The sequence below is a fragment of the Molothrus aeneus genome, chromosome 17 (genome assembly GCF_037042795.1).
Source record: "Molothrus aeneus isolate 106 chromosome 17, BPBGC_Maene_1.0, whole genome shotgun sequence".
NCBI classification, from domain to species: Eukaryota; Metazoa; Chordata; class Aves; order Passeriformes; family Icteridae; genus Molothrus; species Molothrus aeneus.
The window spans coordinates 2,750,516-2,768,973 of NC_089662.1; the positions used below are offsets into that span (position 1 = coordinate 2,750,516).

At 57.3% G+C, this 18,458-nt stretch overlaps 3 protein-coding genes across 8 annotated transcripts in view; 1 reads left to right on the forward strand and 2 right to left on the reverse strand.

Annotated features, from left to right (window-relative positions):
* NECAB3 (N-terminal EF-hand calcium binding protein 3) overlaps positions 1 to 9,427 on the forward strand; it is a 32,461-nt gene extending 23,034 nt beyond the window's left edge. Inside the window, exons 6-13 of the mRNA XM_066561763.1 lie at positions 4,038 to 4,174; positions 4,746 to 4,867; positions 5,261 to 5,340; positions 5,779 to 5,832; positions 6,416 to 6,528; positions 8,020 to 8,097; positions 8,342 to 8,433; positions 9,220 to 9,427. Of these exons, the coding sequence (XP_066417860.1) occupies positions 4,038 to 4,174; positions 4,746 to 4,867; positions 5,261 to 5,340; positions 5,779 to 5,832; positions 6,416 to 6,528; positions 8,020 to 8,097; positions 8,342 to 8,433; positions 9,220 to 9,248 (705 nt within the window). The 3' untranslated portion in view covers positions 9,249 to 9,427. The remainder of the gene's footprint in view (positions 1 to 4,037; positions 4,175 to 4,745; positions 4,868 to 5,260; positions 5,341 to 5,778; positions 5,833 to 6,415; positions 6,529 to 8,019; positions 8,098 to 8,341; positions 8,434 to 9,219) is intronic.
* Positions 875 to 2,011, reverse strand: ACTL10 (actin like 10). The gene has a single exon (XM_066561288.1). It carries the CDS (start codon positions 2,009 to 2,011, stop codon positions 875 to 877), a length of 1,137 nt encoding a protein of 378 aa, XP_066417385.1.
* Positions 9,428 to 11,330: 1,903 nt separating the features above from the next.
* The window catches only part of CBFA2T2 (CBFA2/RUNX1 partner transcriptional co-repressor 2), a 61,730-nt gene continuing 54,602 nt past the window's right edge, over positions 11,331 to 18,458 (reverse strand). For 3 of the 6 annotated variants that reach the window (XM_066561542.1, XM_066561537.1, XM_066561541.1), the window contains 3 exons: positions 16,852 to 16,923; positions 16,146 to 16,336; positions 11,331 to 13,801 (listed from right to left, as the gene is read on the reverse strand). In XM_066561542.1, coding sequence (XP_066417639.1) covers positions 13,514 to 13,801; positions 16,146 to 16,336; positions 16,852 to 16,923 — 551 coding nt within the window. In that variant the 3' untranslated portion in view covers positions 11,331 to 13,513. The remainder of the gene's footprint in view (positions 13,802 to 16,145; positions 16,337 to 16,851; positions 16,924 to 18,458) is intronic. The other 3 variants (XM_066561540.1, XM_066561538.1, XM_066561539.1) reach the window with 3 other exon arrangements.

An 18,458-nucleotide genomic window follows, 5' to 3' on the forward strand; every position in this document is an offset into this window, starting at 1 on the left:
TGCTCCTGTCTCTCTCAGAGCTCACAGTGACTCCTGTGGTTTCTGTGTCCCTTGGGGAGCTGGCACGGGGCTGGCCATGGGGACAGCAGTCTGCTGTGACAGCTGGGCTGTGCTCTCCAGCTGCTTCCTTCACCACCTCTGATCCCTTTCTAGTCATCTGCCCAGCTGAGTCAGTTCAGGCAGGCAGTGCCAGGGGAGGAAATGCCTGCTCAGGGAGCTGAATCGGCTCCCTGCAGCACCAAATGACCTTTAGACCAAAACTGAAGGAGTGAAAGCAGTTCCCTGGTATTCAGCTCATCTTCCCCAGCCAGTGCTGACCTGTTCCCTGTGCCAGGTGAGGAATCGCCTCCTGCAGGGAGTGGCTGCAATGCAGGTGCTCTGTGGACCTTGCCCTGCTCAGCTCCTTCCTCCCACACCTGTGGCTCCCTTTGGGGGTCCTGCAGTGCTGACAGCTGGAAAAGGTCCCTCCCATTCCAGCTGGGAAATGCAGCCTGGAGCATTAGGATTGCCTAAATATACCCAGACCAGGCAGTCAGCATGGCCTGGATCCCCAGCATGAGCCACAATTGTTTTCCACCCCGATGGGACACACTCTTATTAGACAGGAAATAACCTGGAGTGTCAGTGAAAAGCACTTTGCTTCTTCTGGGGCATTTTATTGACTTTGCACCCCTGCAGCAGCACAGGAGCCACTCAGGCACTGCTGCAGCTGCCCCAGGGGCAGGGCAGTGTTTCAGTGACACAGTGGGATGGCTGCCACCTCTCTGCTGCAATTTTGTGTGCACTCCTGCAGTGACACAGGGGATGGCTGCCACCTCTCTACTGGAATTTTGTGTGCACTCCTGCAGTGACACAGGGGATGGCTGCCACCTCTTTACTGGAATTTTGTGTGCACATACTGGGCCCCGTGCTCCTGGTACTCTCCCTTTGTCATCCAGGTGTGCTGGAAGGAGGTGAGCGAGGCTGCCATGGAGCCCCCAGCCCAGGCTGCCGTGGCCCTCCTGGGGCTGGCCAGCACCTCGACGTGCACACCTGCTCCTCGGAACAGCAGGTTCAGCTCCAAGCACATCCTCTCAGGAAAGCCAGGGAACATGGAGGAGCCCCCTGAGAGCACGATGTTGCCCAGCACATGTCTCCTGGCCTGCTGAGGCACGGCCTGCAGGCTCTGCCAGGCCAGCTGGTGCAGCCCGGGGCTGCTGAGCTGCAGCAGCTCGGGCCGGAACAGCGGCTCGGGGCAGCAGAAACGCTCCTTGCCCAGGGTGATCCAGTGCCCGTCAGGGGTCTGGAATCTGGCTGGATGATGGGATCCCTCCTCCTGGAGGTCTCCCTCGTAGTCCAAGGACACGTAGCAGCACTGCTCCTTCAGCCGGGTCAGCACCTTCTTCGTCAGGGCCTGCAGCGCTGAGGGCTCCGTGTGGCTCTGCTGCTGCAGCAGCTGGTGCAGGTGCCTGGACAGGTGATCCCCGGCCACCCCCAGGCTGCGGGTGCCCTTCCTCAGGGTCTGGCCCTCCCAGACGGAGGTGACATGGGACAGGCCTGCCCCAGCCTCCACGGCCAGCCCAGTGACCCTGCCGTGGGCGCAGAGTGACAGGAACCCGGTGTTGGCCAGGTGCAGCGCGGGCACCCCCAGGCCCTCGATCAGCACCTCGGCCGCCTTGGCCCGGGCAGTGCCAGGGCAGGACGGGGACTCGGCCAGCAGCACCGGGTGCTCCTCTGGGGACACTTTGAGGCAGCAGCAGAACAGGTGGTCCCACAGGGTTCTCATGCCGTCCCAGTCCTCAACCAGGCCGTACTTGAGCGGGCAGCGCCGCGGGGCCGAGCACTGTGGGCTCTCCGTGCCGGGGCAGGGCTGCCAGGGGGTGCCCAGGCTGCAGGGCTGCCAGGGGTCCCAGGGGGTGCCCAGGCTGCAGGGCAGCAGTGTCCTCAGCACGCACTGGGGCTGCTCCTGGCCTGCAAAGCCGCCCCGGGTGAAGCGGCTGCCGCTGTCGATGACCACCGCGGGCTTCAGCATGGCTGGTGCTCCACAGGGATAACAGGCATGGAGGAACAGCCTGCAGCAGGACAGGAGGGGTCTGGTGAGGGCAAAGCAGGCTCAGGTGCCTGCTCTGCCCCTCTGGGGGACAACAGTGTCTGCTCTAGAGGTGTCTGGGTTTGTCCCTCCTCACTCCCTATCTCGCTGGGCATCCCTCCCTGTCTCCATCCCCTGAGGTTCTCTGACAGTGCAAGGAGAGAACTTGAGGTGGTTTTAAGGAAGCAAGGGAACACTGGACAGGGAGGTTGAGTGGTTGGACCAAATCCTGGGCTGTATCTGAGGGAGAGGGGCCAGAAGGTCAAAGGAGGTGACTCTGCTCATCTACTCTGCTCTTGTGAGACCCCATTTGGAATACTGTGCACAGTTCTGGCATCTCCAGCACAAGAAGGACATGGAACTGTTGGAACCATTCCTGAGGAGGCCACAGAGTTTCTGAGGGTACTGGAGCACCTCCCCTCTGGAGACAGGCTGAGAGGGTTGGGGCTGTTGAGGCTGGAGGAGAGAAGGTTGTGTGGAGACCTCCCAGCACCTTCCCAGGGTGTGAAGGGGCTACAGGGAAGCAGGAGAGGATTCTTTGTCAGGAACTGCAGTGACAGGACAAGGGGAATGGGATCAAACTGAAGGAGGAGAAATTTATGCTGGATATTAAATGCAGGAAGTTCCTTACCGTGAGGGTGGGGAGGCCCTGGCACAGGGTGCCCAGAGCAGCTGGGGCTGCCCCTGGATCCCTGGCAGTGCCCAAGGCCAGGCTGGACAGGGCTTGGAGCAGCCTGGGACAGTGGGAGGTGTCCCTGCCATGGCAGAGGGGGATTGGAACTGGATGATCTCTGAGGTCCATTCCAATCCCTTAACATCCACAGATTCTGTGAATGCTGCTGCCAGCAGAGCCCATAGCACATGGAGAGGAGCTGAGAGGATCTGTGATCCCAGCTGGCAGAGAAGGGCAGGAGTTTGGGGTGCCTCTGTGTGTGCCCAGGCCCTTCCCTGGCTCTCTGTGCCTCCCAGACCTGCCCCTGTGGCATGGTGTGCCTCTTGACCTGTTCTTTGGGCACTCTCCAGGCCAGGTGACCCTTCAGAGGACACAGTCTCAAGCTAGGTCAGGGAAGGTGTAGGTTGGATATTAGGAAGAAATTTTTCACCAAAAGAATAATAAATACTGGAATGCTCTTCCCAGGGAGGTGGTAGAATCACCATCTCTGGGTGTGTTTAAAAAAACACTGGCCATGGCACTGGGTGCTATAGTTTGGTTGAGGTGTTAGGGCATAGGCTGGACTCAATGATCTTAGAGGTCTTTTCCAACCTCATTATTCTGTGATTCTGTGATTCTGTGATTCTGTGATTCTGTGATTCTGTGATTCTGTGATTCTGTGATTTGTTCTCCCCCAAGCGTCTCACATGCCCCTCTGGATGCACTTTTACATCACCCATCAGAAATTCCTCAGGGAGTGTCTCATGGGAGCAGACAGGCTGGCACTGTTTCCCTGGGCAGAGAGGGCACAAAGCCAGCCCTGCCTGGGCCTGCCAGTGCTGGGGGGGTCCCTGGAGGAGCTGCCAGCACCCAGGGGCCACCACAGGCTCCCAGCCTTGTCCCCAAGCCCTGCAGTGAGCAGAGCAGTGTGTGAGCAGGGGGCACAGGGGATGCTGTGGGGCCCTCCCTGGGGCTGGGGGCTGTCCCTGACAGTGACCCTGACCTTGTGGCTCGTGTCCATGTGCCCTCCTGGAGCTGGCAGTGCTGGACCAGGGCTGGCAGGGCTGGGCTGTGGGTGCTGGGCAGGAGTGCCCATGGAACCATGGCTGTGTGCCCTGCTGTGATCTCACAGCAATGCAGCCCGGGGGTTCTTCTGCCCCACAGCCTCACTTCTACCCCCAAGTGTCACTTGTGGGGATAATTAAAATTTGATAAAAAATAAACCTCGTTTGCTTTATTTAAGGGACAGCCCCTTAAATATGGCTCTGCTGCCCCTGCACAGAGGCAGATCTGACAGATCCTGTCCCCTCTCCCCAGAGGTACGAGACAGCCTCCAAGATGGAGCAGTTCCTGACACGGTTCCTGCTGCGGGAAACCATGCACCAGCTGCAGTCCCTGCAGGCGTCCCTCGAGTGCGCTGTGGACACCGTGGAGGAGCAGGCGGGACGGGAGAGGTACCGGGATGGGATGGGATGGGATGGGATGGGATGGGATGGGATGGGATGGGATGGGATGGGATGGGATGGGATGGGATGGGATGGGAGAAGAGAGGTACTGGGGTGGGACACGAGAGGTTCCAGGGTAGGACAGGAGAGGTACCAGGGTGGGATGGGAGAAGTACTGGGGCAGGAGAGGTATCAGGGTGGAATGGGAGTGGTGGAACAGGGTGGGATGGGAGATGTACGGGGATGGGAATGGGAGCAGTACCAGGATGGGATGGGAGAGGTACCGGGATGGGATGGGATGGGATGGGACAGGATGGGATGGGAGAGGTACTGGGGTGGGATGGGATGGGATGGGATGGGATGGGATGGGATGGGATGGGATGGGATGGGATGGGATGGGATGGGAGAGGTACCGGGTGGAACACAAGAGGTACCGGGTGGAACATGCCCAGCCTCTGTCCCCAGTCCCGCTCCTCACTGGGACAGAGAGCCAGGAGCCCTTTTCCCAGCCCAGTGCTGAGCTGACACCTCTAGGAATGGCTTCAACCCCTCCTTTTGATTTTTTTTGTTTTAATTCCAGAAAGGAGATCAAGAAGTCGGAGACTTCGGTTGGCCTGAGGGCAGGGAGGCGCTGTGGGCGCAGGGGACAGAAGAACGTCTGTCTGTCCCCAACAGACCCCTACTCTGGGATGCTGACAACAGGTACCTGCTGTTCCTCAGTTCTTTGTGTCCTGCTGGAGCCTGGAGGGGGTGTGGGACCAGCACAGAATCACAGTAAGGTGGGAAAAGATCTCCAACGTTGAGTCCAGCCATTCCCCCAGCACTACCAAGGCCACTTCTAAACTGTATGCCCAAGTGCCACATCTCCAGCAGCACTGGGCAGTGAGGGCTCCTCCAGGATGGAGCCTGGAGCATCTCACCCAGGTGCCAGCTGGAGCTTCTGGGGGATGCTGTGTCTCTTGGCCAGTAGAAAAAAAATTAAGTTTTTTGGATGAGAGGTTTAGAAGATTTTGTGGTGTTTGGGTCTTAAGCAAGCTTTGGCTGTGACAAAACTGAGCTGTTTTGGGTGACACCTCTGTGCCCTTTGCCCTGCAGGCGTTTGTGTCGAAGACAACAGCCAGTGGATGGCTCAGATCAACAGGCTCCAGCAGCTCATTGAGAAGCTGGAGTGCAAGGTGTGTGCCCAGGGGGTGCTGGGGCTGCCCCACGCCTGGGCACGGCCACGTCAGTGCTGGGACCCCCCTCCCATCAGTGCCAGCACGCCCTCTCCAGCCCTGGCATTGTCACAGAGCTGCCCCAGCCCTGCATGCCCTTGCCCCCAGCTCTGATGACCCTGTCCTGCCTTCCCCGGGGGGCTGAGGACTTCCCCAGGCCCATTGACCCCACAGGTGTGCAGGGCACAGCCTGCTCTGCCCAGGTGCCACAGGGAGTGTCCCTGGGGTGGTCCCCAGCTGTCCCCGGGCCACTCCTGCTGCAGAGCCCTCCCAGTGACTCTGGTTTATCCCAGTAATTCTGGTTTATCCCAGTAACTCTGGTTTATCCCAGTGACTCTGGTTTATCCCAGTAATTCTGGTTTTCCTGGTAAATCTTGTTTTTCCCTGTTGCTAATGCAGAGCCCCCGCCTGGAGCCGCTGAAGGAGGAAGCCATGTGCAAGGGACAGGATGCAGTGAGTCCCTGTCCCTGCCTCTGTCATTTCCCTGTCCCTGTCCCCATCCTCGTCCCTGCCCCTGTCCCTGTCCCTGTCATTTTCCTGTCCCCATCCCCATCCCCATCCCCATCCCCATCCCCGTCCCCATCCCTGTCCCCATCCCTGTCCCCATCCCTGTCCCTGTCCCTGCCCCTGTTATTTCCCTGTCCCTGTCCCTGTCCCTGTCCCCATCCCCATCCCCATCTCTGTCCCTGTCCCTGTCCCTGGTGTGCAGTGCCCCCTGTCCCCCGCTGTCCATCCTGGCAGCTCTGCTGTTCCCCGCTGATGGAGCAGCCTGGGCTCCCGGGCTGGGTCCATCCAGGGGACAAGTGCAGCTCCCCCGTGTCCCTGCCAGCCCCGGGCAGTGCCCCCTGCCAGCCCCGAGGGTGCCCACAGAGCCAGGGGAGGGGTCCCCGAGCCCCTTTCTGGGGGGATCTGCAGCATCTCCTGTCCAGGTGGGCAGCAGCGCTTGGTGTCCCCGCTGTCCCCAGCGCTGCGGTGGCACCGGGGGGGAGCAGGGGGCGGGAGGGGACAGCCCCTGACCCCGTGCTGTCCCTGGCAGCACATCCTGGTGGCCAAGAGGCAGATCTCGGTGGCCACGAGCAGCATCGAGCAGTTCCGGCGGGCGGTCCGCTCCTACACCGAGGGCACGGCCGGCCACAGCAGCTGCCTGCAGTGAGTGGGGGCTTTGCTTTCGGGCTATTTTGGGCGTGTTTTGGGGGGTTCCCCCCCAGAAATGCGGGTTTTTGCCCCTCGGGGGACACAAGGGTGTGTGTGGGGTGTTTTGTGGGCGAGGCTGGGCTGGGACCTGGCAGGCAGTGTGCCCCCAGTGCCGTCCCATCTGCTGCAGGTGTTCCCAGTAAGAACCAGTGCCTGCGGAGGAGTGGGGGCTTTGTGGCTGTGGTGCTTTCCTGTGGGTGAATGCAGGAGCTCCTGCAGCGCTGCAGGACTCAGCAGCAGTGGGAAGGTCAAGGGCAGGGCTCCTGCAGCGTTCTGGTTGATGGAGAGCCTGTGGGAAGCTGCCCCTGGGGAGGCCAAGGCTGCCCCAGAGCCCTGCAGGGCCATGGCAGTGCCAGGCTGGCCCTGATGGCACAGCTGCTCCCTCCCCTGTCCCACGGGACACTCCAGGCTGCCTCCAGCAGGGAATGTTCCTGCTGTTCCCATTTCAAGTGTCCTTCCTCAGCTCTTCACTTTCAACAGCACAAATTCACATTTTCAGTCCAAACAAAAGGAAGATGCTGGCTGTGACACGTGTGGTGGAGAGAATGGGAGGGTTTTCCTTTGGAATGGATGTTTTTTTTCTCTCATCAGGGTTATTTGTGGAGGCAGCAGGGTGCTGTTGTGTGGGCTGGCTCTCCATGGGAGCACAAAGCTGGAGCTGAGCCTGGGGACATTCCATGGGGCTGGGTCCCTGCAGGGCATCACAGAGCCCCGTGTGGGGCAGGGCACACAGCCCCAGAGCTGCTGGGTGACATTCTGTGCTGTCCCCCCGGGCTTGGCCCCCTCCAGCAGCTGCAGGAAAGGCTTGGCCTCAGCTGGAATTGCTGCTGCTGCTGCCCAGCACAGCTGCTTCCCCTGGCCCTGCACCCCAGCACTGCAGGGAGCCCTGGCTGCCTCCCCCAGCAGCCCCAGCCTCTCCAGGGAATGTGGAATTATCACTGTGGGGGCAGAGAGCTGGGGGTCTGTGCTGTGGGCCCAGCTCCTGCCCCCGTGCCTCAGTTTCCCCCCGTGTGAAGGGTGACACCAACCTGCTCCAAGGGGCTGGAAGGATGAGCTGTGGCAGTGCTGGGGAGGAGTAAGAAATAATAAAACACGGTAAGAAATAATAAAATACAGTAAGAAATAATAAACCACAGAAGGTGCTGGCTCCTGGGCAGCAGCAAAGAGCTGTGTGAGAGCTGTACAGCTCCTCTGCCTCCTGGACCCAGGAACTGTGGAGCAGGATTTGGGTTTGGGATCCTCTGGAGCTGGGAATGCACCCAAACTGTGCTTTGGGAGCCTTGTGGGGAGAGTGATGGGCACAGCAATGCCCTGCTGTGCCAGGGCCGTGCCAGGGCCGTGCCAGGGCTGTGCCAAGGCCGTGCCAGGGCCGTGCCAGGGCCGTGCCAGGGCCATGCCAGGGCCATGCCAGCCTGCCCAGGGCTCAGGGTCCCTCTGTCCCCACAGTGTCTCTGCCTGCAAGCTGACTGACGAGGCCTGCTTCATCCTGTACGAGTTCTGGCAGGACGTGACCTCGTGGAGAAGGTGGGGCAGTGCCCATGTGAGGGCTGGGGGGCTCACACGGGGTGAGCCCTCTGCTCCCTTCCCTTGCCCAGCCTGTCCCCCTGCCCTGCCCTGTGTGCCCTGGGGCACAGCTGCAGCTCACAGGGCTGAACACACCCAGAAAGGCTTTGGGGAGCAGGGGCTGGTGCTGGGGGTGCAGAAGCTGCTCTGTGTGGGCACAGGGCCCTGGCACCACATCCCCCTGACCCCACACCCTGCTTTACAGCCATTTGCAGTCCAGCTGCAGCAAGACTTTCCAGCAGTCCATCCTCAGCCTGCTGGAGTCCCCAGAGCTGCTGACCACCATGCTGTTCCCAGGTGAGGCTGCCCCAGTCCTGCTCTGATGGGCTGCACAGGGCAGGAGCGGGCACTGGGGCTCCCTCCAGAGCACAAAATGGCTTTGGGGTTACCTAAATGAGCTTCTTCAAGCCTCAGGGTGAGACCTGTTGTCCCCAGCAGGTCTGGCTGTGTGAGCTGGGCTCTGTCCCCTGCCCAAGGGTGGTGACAGCCAGGAGCAGGGACACTGCCCAGGTAGCAGATGAGCTGAGTCCTGGCCCCAATACAGCTGGTGCCTCATTTTGTGTTTCTCCTGAGCCCTGAAGCTGCTCTGCAAAGTGCTGCTGCTCCCAGCTCAGGGCCAGGGGTTCCAGCCCAGCTGGGCCAGGGGGAGGCCAGCACAGGGAATGTGCCATTCCCAGGGTACCCTTGGAAATGGGACCAGCTGTGGGGACATTCCCAGGGTACCCATGGAAATGGGACCAGCTGTGGGGACATTCCCAGGGTACCCAGCTGTGGGGACTGGGAACCAAATTCAGCCCCAGTTTGCTTTCAGGGATCACTTCAGGGTCTTGGAAAATAATAGTCCATAAAAGATGGATTAATTTGGACTGAACCCTGCTGCTCCTGAGTTGCCAGTGCCACTGACCACATTCCCAGTGTTCTCCTGCAGGAATTGCCACAGTGCCAGGGGCTCACCCCTCTCAGGCTCCCTGCCCAGGGTGGGGGTGGGTGCTTTAGGGACCCACAGGTCCCATCTCTGCCACCCCAAATCCCCATTCCCAGTCTCACACTGCCCTCAGCTCCCTGCTTTCCCTCTCTTCCCAGCTTCCTGGTGGATCATGAACAACAACTGACCCGGGGCAGCGTCTCCAGGACACCATCAGCATGCGGGAGGACGTGGGCACAGCCTTTGTCACCTCTGTCACCTCCCTGTCCCTCCATTCCCTCCTGTGGCCAGCGGGGGCTGCCTGCCCTCGGCCCTGCCAGTGTTTTGCTCTTTTCATGTTAATTTATTTATTTCTCCTGCTCCCAAGCCGGTGTCTGAGCTGCCTGGGGGGGCTCTGGGTGGGGTGGCAGCCCTGCCCCTGGGGGAGCATCCCAGGGGGGGCCTTCAGTCCCTCTTGCACTCAGCTCCTCTTCCTCCTGGCTCTGAGCTGCCCAGGGGTGGGCAGGGACACAGCACTGGCCAGCTGTGACATCCAGCCCAGGGAGCCAGGTGGCCTGATATGGATTGGCAAGAGTGTTTTATAGGGGAAAAATATTTTCTGAAGTGCTTCTGGCAAGGTGTACCTGCGCATGGCCTGCCACGCTGGCAGCATGTGCCTTTGGGGCTGGCTTTGTGCCCCAGCAGCTGTGCCCATGGCTGAACCTGTCCCCAGCACATCCCAGAGAGGCTCCAGTCCCTGCTCAGCTCCCAAACCCAGCCTTGGCACCGGGCAGTGGTGCCAGGAGTGGAGCTGAGGCAGTGGGGAGGGGTCTGGGCTGGGGGAATAAGTGAGGGGGGAAGGCTGGGGCAGATCCCACCTGCTCCAGGGTGGCTCTGGGGCTTTCCTTGGTGGTGCTGCAGCAGCAGAGCCTCTGCTGAGCTGGGAAAAAATGCATTGTCACAGGCAGTGTGGAGGGAGTGGGATGGCACAGGGGACAGGAGGGACACCAGCTGTGGGAATCTATCAAATCAGAGGGTTTGGGGAAAGCTGCAAAAGGCAGGCCTCAGACACAGCAGAACTGTGATTAGAGCTGAGCAGCAGCCATGAGATTGGTCAGATTCCCACAACCAGCCACCCATCCTGGCCTGGAGAACATCATCCTTGTGCCCTGCCTGTCCTCAGCACCAGTGTGGCACAGGGGTGGCTGCAGCCCCAGTGCTCACCCACCCAGCACCTGCTGCCACCCCAGGCTCCTCTCCCAGTCCCTGTGGGTGCTGCTCCAGCAGAACCATTACCTGGGGTGCAGCTCCCTCCTGGGGACCCCAAACAGGCTGTGCTGGGTGGCTCTGACCCAGGGCTCACAGGGTTTTGGGGTGTTTGTTTTGCTCCAGCAGGAGCTGCCTGGGTTGGGGTGCCAGGGGCTGGCCTGGCTGATGGCAGGAGGAACCTGCAGGGAGCAGGGAAGCTCCTGCTTGGAGGGACAGCAGCTGCCCCTGCCAGCCCAGCCCGGGGCAGGCTCAGCACACAGACACAAATGAGGGGTGGGGGGCAGAGCCTGTCCCTGTCCCCATCCCCAAGCCCCCCATTGTTTGTCTGATTACCAATCCCTGCTGCTTGCCCTGGCCAAAGCCAGGATTTGCTGGGACCATGGGGCAGCAGAAGTGGCTCAGCCCTGGGCAGGGGCAGCTGCAGGGCCACACTCCTGGCCCTGGGATGACAAACAAGGGCTGCAGGGATGGTGCAGCCACAGCAGCACCATCAGGAAGGGACAGGCTGTGCCAGGGCACTGCCAGGGGGGTCAGACAGAGGCAGCCCTGCAGCAGGCCCTGGTTTGGGATTCCTGAGCTGCCTCCCCAGCCCCATGTAGGGTTCACCCCTCAGTTTTGGGGTTTTTTCACCACTGGATTAATGCTTGCAGCAGCCTGGAGATCAAAATGCTCTGTTCAAGCCAAGGTGTGGGCAGGGGGCATCCCTGGGGGGCACAGGGCTGGCAGTGGCAGCCAGCTGGGACAGCACCCTGCAGGCTGCTCTGTGCTCACATAAAACAAGATCATTTATACAAAGCTCAGAAAACAACACACTGAGCTATAAAGCCAAAGGAATCACTGAGGATAGGGCTGAACTCCAGCTCTGCCTCACATGCTCCCAGGCTTTGCCCAGAGCATCACCACCACAGGGGAGGCAATTTCTGTCCCTAAAAGCCCAGGGTGTGGCAGCATCCCCCAAAAACCCCAAGAGCTGCCTGAGCACTGCTGAAAACCTCTGCCCCTTCCCAGAGAGAAGGGGAGCTGGAGGATGAATATAGTCTTTTTATTGACTACTTTTGAGTAGAACAAACTAAATACATCTGTAACAGTTTGGGTTCCTTTATACAGGACATTAAATAAGTTATGCACAGGAATGAAGTAACAAATTTCTATTACAGAATTAAATGTCAAAAAAAAAAAAAATAGAAACCTTAACCCAATGTCTTCCCACTCCCCAAGTTCACATTTATCATTCCATCTTTTAAAAAAAAACAACAAAAAAGGAAAGAAGCAATCATTCTAATCATGACTGTTAGTATTTCATTCATTTACACTGGGGTTAATTTTAATACACAGCCATCAAAGTTGCATGAGAATTATGGAAGACAATCTATTTACAAGCAATTCCTCCCAGCCCTGCCCTGCTCCCCCACCCCACCCCAGCCTGGCACTGCCACCACTCACCCACAGCATGAGCAGGTGAGGAGGGGACCTGGGATTGACCTGAGGCTGTTCCAAAAGTGCCCCTTAGGGCAGAAAATCCCTTCCTGCCAGCCCCAGGATGGGCTGCTGCAGGTCAGGGTGGCTCCAGTGCCACCCCCCTGGGAGCTGCCTCAATGCCAGTGTGCTCCAGCACCAACTCCTGGGGACACAGGGACACATCCCCAGGGCCACTGGAGCTGTGGGGTTCACTTCAACACCAGGAGACCTTGTGGCTTTTTAACAAAACCTTGCAGACCAGCTCCATGCCACAAGAGCAGCTTCCCAAGGGGCCAGGCCTGGAGCAGCAGGTTCCCCACTCACCCCTGTGACAACCCATTACAGCTCATTATTGGCCTCCCATTGAAAAAGTGATCAGAAATAATTAGGGAATGACTTGCCTCATTGGGCTCCAGCCCAGCAGTGGCACACACACAGTCCCAAACATGGCTTTCCTGAAGAGGAGGATTTCTAGAGCCCCTGTGGGAGTTGGGAGCAGCTCCTGGAGGGCACATCCCCTCCCTGCCACGGGCTGTGCCACTGCCACCCTGTGTGACACTCCTGGCCAGCCCTGCTGCAGGGCTGTGCTGCCACAGCCTGCACTGCCCTGGGGGCCCCCAGTCCCTTCTTCCACCCCACAGCAGGGACTCTGGGATGGACAGAGCTCCCCAGGCTGGCCCCATTCCCCTGGGACCTCGTGATCCTCTGGTTTTGAGATCCTCTGATCCTGGGGTTTCAGGACCATCTCTGAAGGTGGATGCACATCCCTGGGCATCTCTGGATGCAGCACTGCAGGAATCCCCTGGAGCAGGGGATAAAAATCCACACAGGACACCCAGTCCTGCCTTTCTTTTAGCAGTGTGAGTGGAGAGCACAGGCTGTAAACAACCCCTTGCACCAGCGAGGATCTCTGGGCTCAAAAACAACAGCAGGAACTCACAAACCAGCAGCTTCCAGGCAGTGAAAAAACAAAACAACTGCCCCCAGGTGGAAAGGGCACCTGCAGCCAGCCCAGATCTGCTGTGCACGTGTTCCCCCAGCACAGGCCCCACCCAGGAAACACCCAACTGTCTGTCTCACCACAGACTGGGATGAAATCCAGGCCATCCAGCACTACCTCCCTGCCACTGCCTCTTGTTTCAGAGCAGACAAATCCCCTCCTCCCTCTCTGCAACCCTCAGCTGCCAGCCTGGAGGCAGGAGAAGTGGGCTCAGCTTTTGCCATCCACAGAGGATGAGATGCTCCCGCTGGGAAATTGGCTCTGGTCTGTTCACAGCAACAACCGGCCCACACAGCCACCTGAGGCACAGCTGCCTGGGAGCAGGGAACAAACATGGAAATGATGGAGGAAAGGTGGAAGGAGGAGGCAGTGGTGGCTCTGGCACCTCGGGAAGTGAGTCTGAGCATGCCACAAGGACAGGGCTCCCTGCTTGGGCACCACACTCTCAGCACCTCTGGCATGTGCCAGTGCTCTCCCCATAGTCCAGGTCCCCTGAGTGGGTGCCCAGTGTCCCCCAGGTCCTGACACTGCTCTGGTGTCCCCCTGAGAGGAGCAGGGAGATGCTGCAGGCGAGGCTCACCCCAGTCCACGAGCCACAAAGGAAAAGGCAGGATGAGAGGGCAAGGCCGGAGTGTCGGTGCCCCGATGTGTCAAATATATCAAGTGATAACAGTTGCTGCAGGGGCTTTTTCAGCTTTAAAAACCCCCAGGGAACTCATCCAGTGGAGTGAAGCCAAGCCTCCCTCCTAGAGCCCGTTGGTGTCTATGGCTGTCACGGACGCCGGCGTGGAGGAGCGCGAGGTGGTGGCCGAGCTCTTCTCCAGGGCTGGGCTGGGGATGCCATCCAGGCTCTTGGCTGCTGCTGCCACCCGGCCCGTGGGCAGTGCCAGGGGCTTGCTCTGGCCGTGCAGGCCTTGCCCACAGATGCGGTGGTGCCTCTCCCAGTCCTTGTGCTGGCAGAAGGAGCCGCAGTAGCGGGCGATGTTGCAGCCGCTGCACGTCTCGCTGGCCTTGCGGCCACAGTTCCAGCAGCTCTGCAAGACCAAAGACACTGTGCTTGAAAGGGGGTTCGCTTCTCTAGGAGCTGCAGGATGGTGCTGACTCAGCTCTGGAGGGGACTGTTCATCCCCTCTGGCCCAGATTTGAGAATATGAAAATGAGCAAGCCATTAATTCCTGCTATTTCCCAGCTCTTTGCCAACGGTTCTAACCCCCACTGCTCTTTGCCCACAGCCTCTGTCACACTGCTCCAGGCACATCCTCTGCCCTAGACCCACCCGAATGCAGACAGGAAACAGCAGGCAGGGACTGAAAAACACTCTGCAGATGCTGCTATTGGGCCTTTTTATTTCCTGTTTTAAGCAGCTCTATTTTGGTCTCCCTCCCAGCCAAGTGCTCTCTGCGGGGATCAGGGCGCGCTGCACAGGCACCATTTGCTCCGCACCCTGCCTCGCTGCACAAGAGGTTGGAGCAGGCCAATTTGGAAAAGCAAATGCTCATTTGAAAGCCTCCCAGCCAGGTGGAAGCACTGCCAGAGCCCGAGCTTCAGTCTGGAAGTAGAGCAAAGCCCCTCTGGCCGCAGGGAGAGGCGTCAGCTGGTGGCTCCCGCGTGCCACCGCTTCCCTCGGAGCGCGGGGCAAGGGGCCAGCCCCGGATCAGGGCTGCAGCTGCTCTGGGGAGGGGAGGGACAGCAGAGCAGCTTCCCTGCAGCTGGAGCAGGGCGTAGCAAACACACACTGGGGAGGGCAGCTCAGCTGTGGGAACGCAGCTTCTGTCAGAGCTGGCCTTTGTGGGCACACGGCTGCTGTGACCACCAGCAGAGAGCTGTGGGAGGGGGGTGCTGGGCTCCAGCAGGCAGCCCTGCTGTGGGGAAGGGCTGGGAGATTCCCCAGCACTGGAGCCACCAGCCCATGGTGGTGATTTATGGGCTGGCAGTGAAGCACCTGACCGGTTCACTTTGGAGTGAGGTGCTCCAGAGCCTCTGTGTCCCCAAAGGTCCTCCACCTTCCAGGAGAAGCAGGACTTGAGGCCAAAAAGCCCCTACCAAAGGATGTGGTAGTTCTTTGAAAACTGGGTCACTGCTTCGCAGCTGTTTACACTTCAAGTGTTTTTCAACTGTGTTGCAAAGGTTACAAGATGTGCCAGAAACAGGACAGCTTTTACACAAGGGCTCTAGGGCTTGCACAGGGTGCTCAGCAGCTCCCGAGGTCCCAGACTGCTCCTCAGCACAGCTGGACGAGGAGGACACTCCTCTGCTATTCCCCTATGGAGAAATCACTACTTGCCTCATTCCTTCCATGGCTTCCTGAGCAGTTCCACCCACTCCCATCATGCGACTGCTGTGTTCAACCCTCAGCAATTTCACTGGGAATTGCACTATGGACATAATTCTCTGGAATAACACCTAGAATTCCATGGTTCTGGCCACACTTCCCAAGCTCCGGCTGAGCTGAAACCCACCAGGAGGTTTGGACCTGCTGTCCCCACATCTCAGCAGACATGAACAGCACAGTCCCATCAGATTTCTGCACAGCAGACACAAACTCTCTGCTCTTGTACGTGTAAAGAAATTAAAATAGGGAGCAAAGCCCACATGGATGGAATGTGGTAGTGCAGGAATGAGCCATGTGATTCCCCTTGCCCAAAATCTCAAAAAGTTCTACCCAAGTGAACTTCCTGTTAAGCAACAGGGAGGATGATTGATGATTGAAGAGTAGAAAGAGATTCTCTGAGGAACCCATTCAGCACATGGCACTGGCTATGACAAACCAAGATCCATCCCTTCTTATCCAACATGCAAGTGTGGCACAGACCACCAGGAATGTGCAAGGGCTTTTCCTGCAGCCCAGCTTCTGCCCTGCCCTATTTTCAAGCCCACAAACAGCAATTTCTTTTTTGCAAAGATCAAGTAACTCCACCACAATTTCTGAGCTAAACTGCTGCATGCACCAGCATCCTTTTCTCTTTGCTTCTACACCTCTTTCAATCCCACAAAATCCCTGGTCATTACACTGAGTCCAGCTCAGGGTGCCCAGTGGCTGCACACACTCGTGTCCACAGACATTGTTCAGGCTGACTCCCTGCCAGCAAAACCTAAAAAGGATTTTTGATTATACTGGTGCATTGCTTTAGCTATTGATTGGAGAGAGACTTCTAAAAGGAAAAGGGGTTGAAGACTGGAGTTTGGAGCATTCTGGTCTAGTAGCAGGTGTCCCTGCTCATGGCAGGGGCTTGGAATGGGATGATCTTTGAGGTCTCTTCCAACCCAACCCATGGTGTGATCTATGATTCTGTGAAAAGGCAGGGGGGACCTGCAGGTTTGACCTGGAGACTCTGCAGCCTTGGCAAGCCCTTGCCAGGCTGTGCCCTCACCGCTCACCTCCGTGGACTCCTCCTGCTCGTTGATGACCAGGAAGGCATCCTCGGTGGCCTGGCGCTTGGCGTCGGCGATGGTCTGCTCCATGCGCGCCCGCTCCGACGCGATCATCTCAAAGGCCTTCTGCTCCGCCTCGGCCACCGCCTTCTGCACCTCCGACATGGCCTGCCGCTTCACCTCGTTCACAGCTTCTTCTGGAAGGAAAGAGCAGCCTCACACACCCACCCTGGCAGTGAGGAGAGCCTCCCAGAGAAACCCAGCTCCAGCAGCACGTTCACAGCACAGCATCCAACGCATGGCGAGGCCAGGCTCAGCACCATGGGATCCCCGTGCCATCACAGAGGAGCAGAGCCCTTTGGGAAAGGCAGGGTGGGGATGATGGCAGCCAGATGTGCACATCCTGCACATCCAGCAAACCCCCAGTTTTGTGTTTAGCTTGGGTGATCCAGCAGGATCCCAGCCTTGGTCACTGCGAACATTCACCGGGTTTTTTCCAAATCTCCCCCATGACAGCCATGGGATCCCCATGCATTCACAGAGGAGCAGAGCCCTTTGGGAAAGGCAGGGTGGGGATGATGGCAGCCAGATGTGCACATCCTGGGGTGTTGCTGCAGCTGGGCTCCTGCTGTTTCTGCACAGCAAACCCCAGCTTTGTGTTTAGCCCAGGCGATCCGGCAGGGTCCTGGCCGTAGTCACCGCGAACACTCACCGGCTTTTTTCCAAATCTCCTCCGTGACGTAGCCTGTCCCCGACCTGCTGCTGAACTCCCTCAGGGAATCTGCTGGAGGAAGGGACACAGGGAAAGGTTGGCAAAGCCTCATCCCACCCAGCTGCAGCTAATGTGCCCAGTGGTAGCTCAGGACATCACAGGGCAGGGAAGGATTGACCAGCTAAAACTCCAAGCAGAGGATTCCTACCGGTAAAGCCAATCCTCAAACACTGACATGATAAATTACAACATTTAATTAGCACCTTGCATAATTTATGACACTGTATAACCTATCTCCTGGTACTCTAAAACAACAGGCAATGCTTATAAATGTATGTTATCCAACTTCTGCACTGTCCACAGGCTGTGAGCATAAGTCTGTGCACCAGCAGTTCACATTAATCACAGCACTTCCCCATCCCAGGGCAATTCAAAGGCTTGAACTTATGGACAAACTGTCCTCCAAGACACCTGGAGATGCTGCTTGATGCTTAACTGAACCTTCTCACAAGAGCAATAGAGCTTGAAAATTATCCCTAGGTCCCACTAGGGGAGAAAGCAACAGCTTTCCAAATTTATATAAAAATTTTAATTTTATCAACAAGAGGCTGGAAGTGTATTAGTCATGATATACTTAAATATAGAAGGGCTAAAAGCTGGCTGTGCCCCCCAGGCTGTCACATACACCCACTGCTCCTCAGACTTGGTGGCAACTGGAGCCAGGGGCACTTGGATTTCTTGCAGGAGGATTCACTCTATATTTTGTATACAAACAAGTAGAATATACATCAAATTTATATTTATTTTTGCTAGAAGAAATCCATTTTTATTACTGAATAATCAGAGGTTTTTCCCCCCAGAACTTGAATTGCAGTGGGTTTGGTTGTATGGAAATCTGAATTACATTGTAATAAATCAGCATTTTAGACTCGTTTTTTTCTATAGGGTCAAACCCCTGCATACTGGATGGGGAAACCAGTCAGCTTCAATAAAGTTGACTCATGATACAAAAATAGAATTAGTAACACAGGTAGCTATTACACTTACAAAAGCCTTTGGTATTTTTAGAATAAATAGACCTCAACATTTAAAATCCTTCAGGCAAGAGGGACTGGAAGGAGGAGAATGGTGGAGACTAACACCTCCTCCCTGCCTTTTCACCCCCAGCTTTGGACCAACTTTGCCCAGCAGTGACAAGGAAAGCATGAGCAAAGGTGCCTTTAGACACTGACAAAAACTGCTTCCTGTGTCACCTCTCTTCAAATCCTTGAGAAAAATACTTAAGCATTGTGTGGATGTGACAGCCTGGGGTTTTTTTGTTTGTTTTGTTTGTTTGTTTTTTTTTTTTTTTTCCAGAAGGCAAAATGGCAAAAGCCCTGTTTATTTGATCCTCTCTTCATTTATACCTTAGTTTGCTACAGGTGCACCTGATTGGTCATTTAATCAATACATTTCACATGATTGCCTAATTAACAAGACACCCATTTGTAAACAACCTTATGAGAAAAACAGCAAAACAGATTGTTAAAAAACACCACCTGCAGACTGTTTTAGTATTTGACTATCATTAGTTATCTCCAGCTCCCTAAAGCTTCCCAGGCCAATTC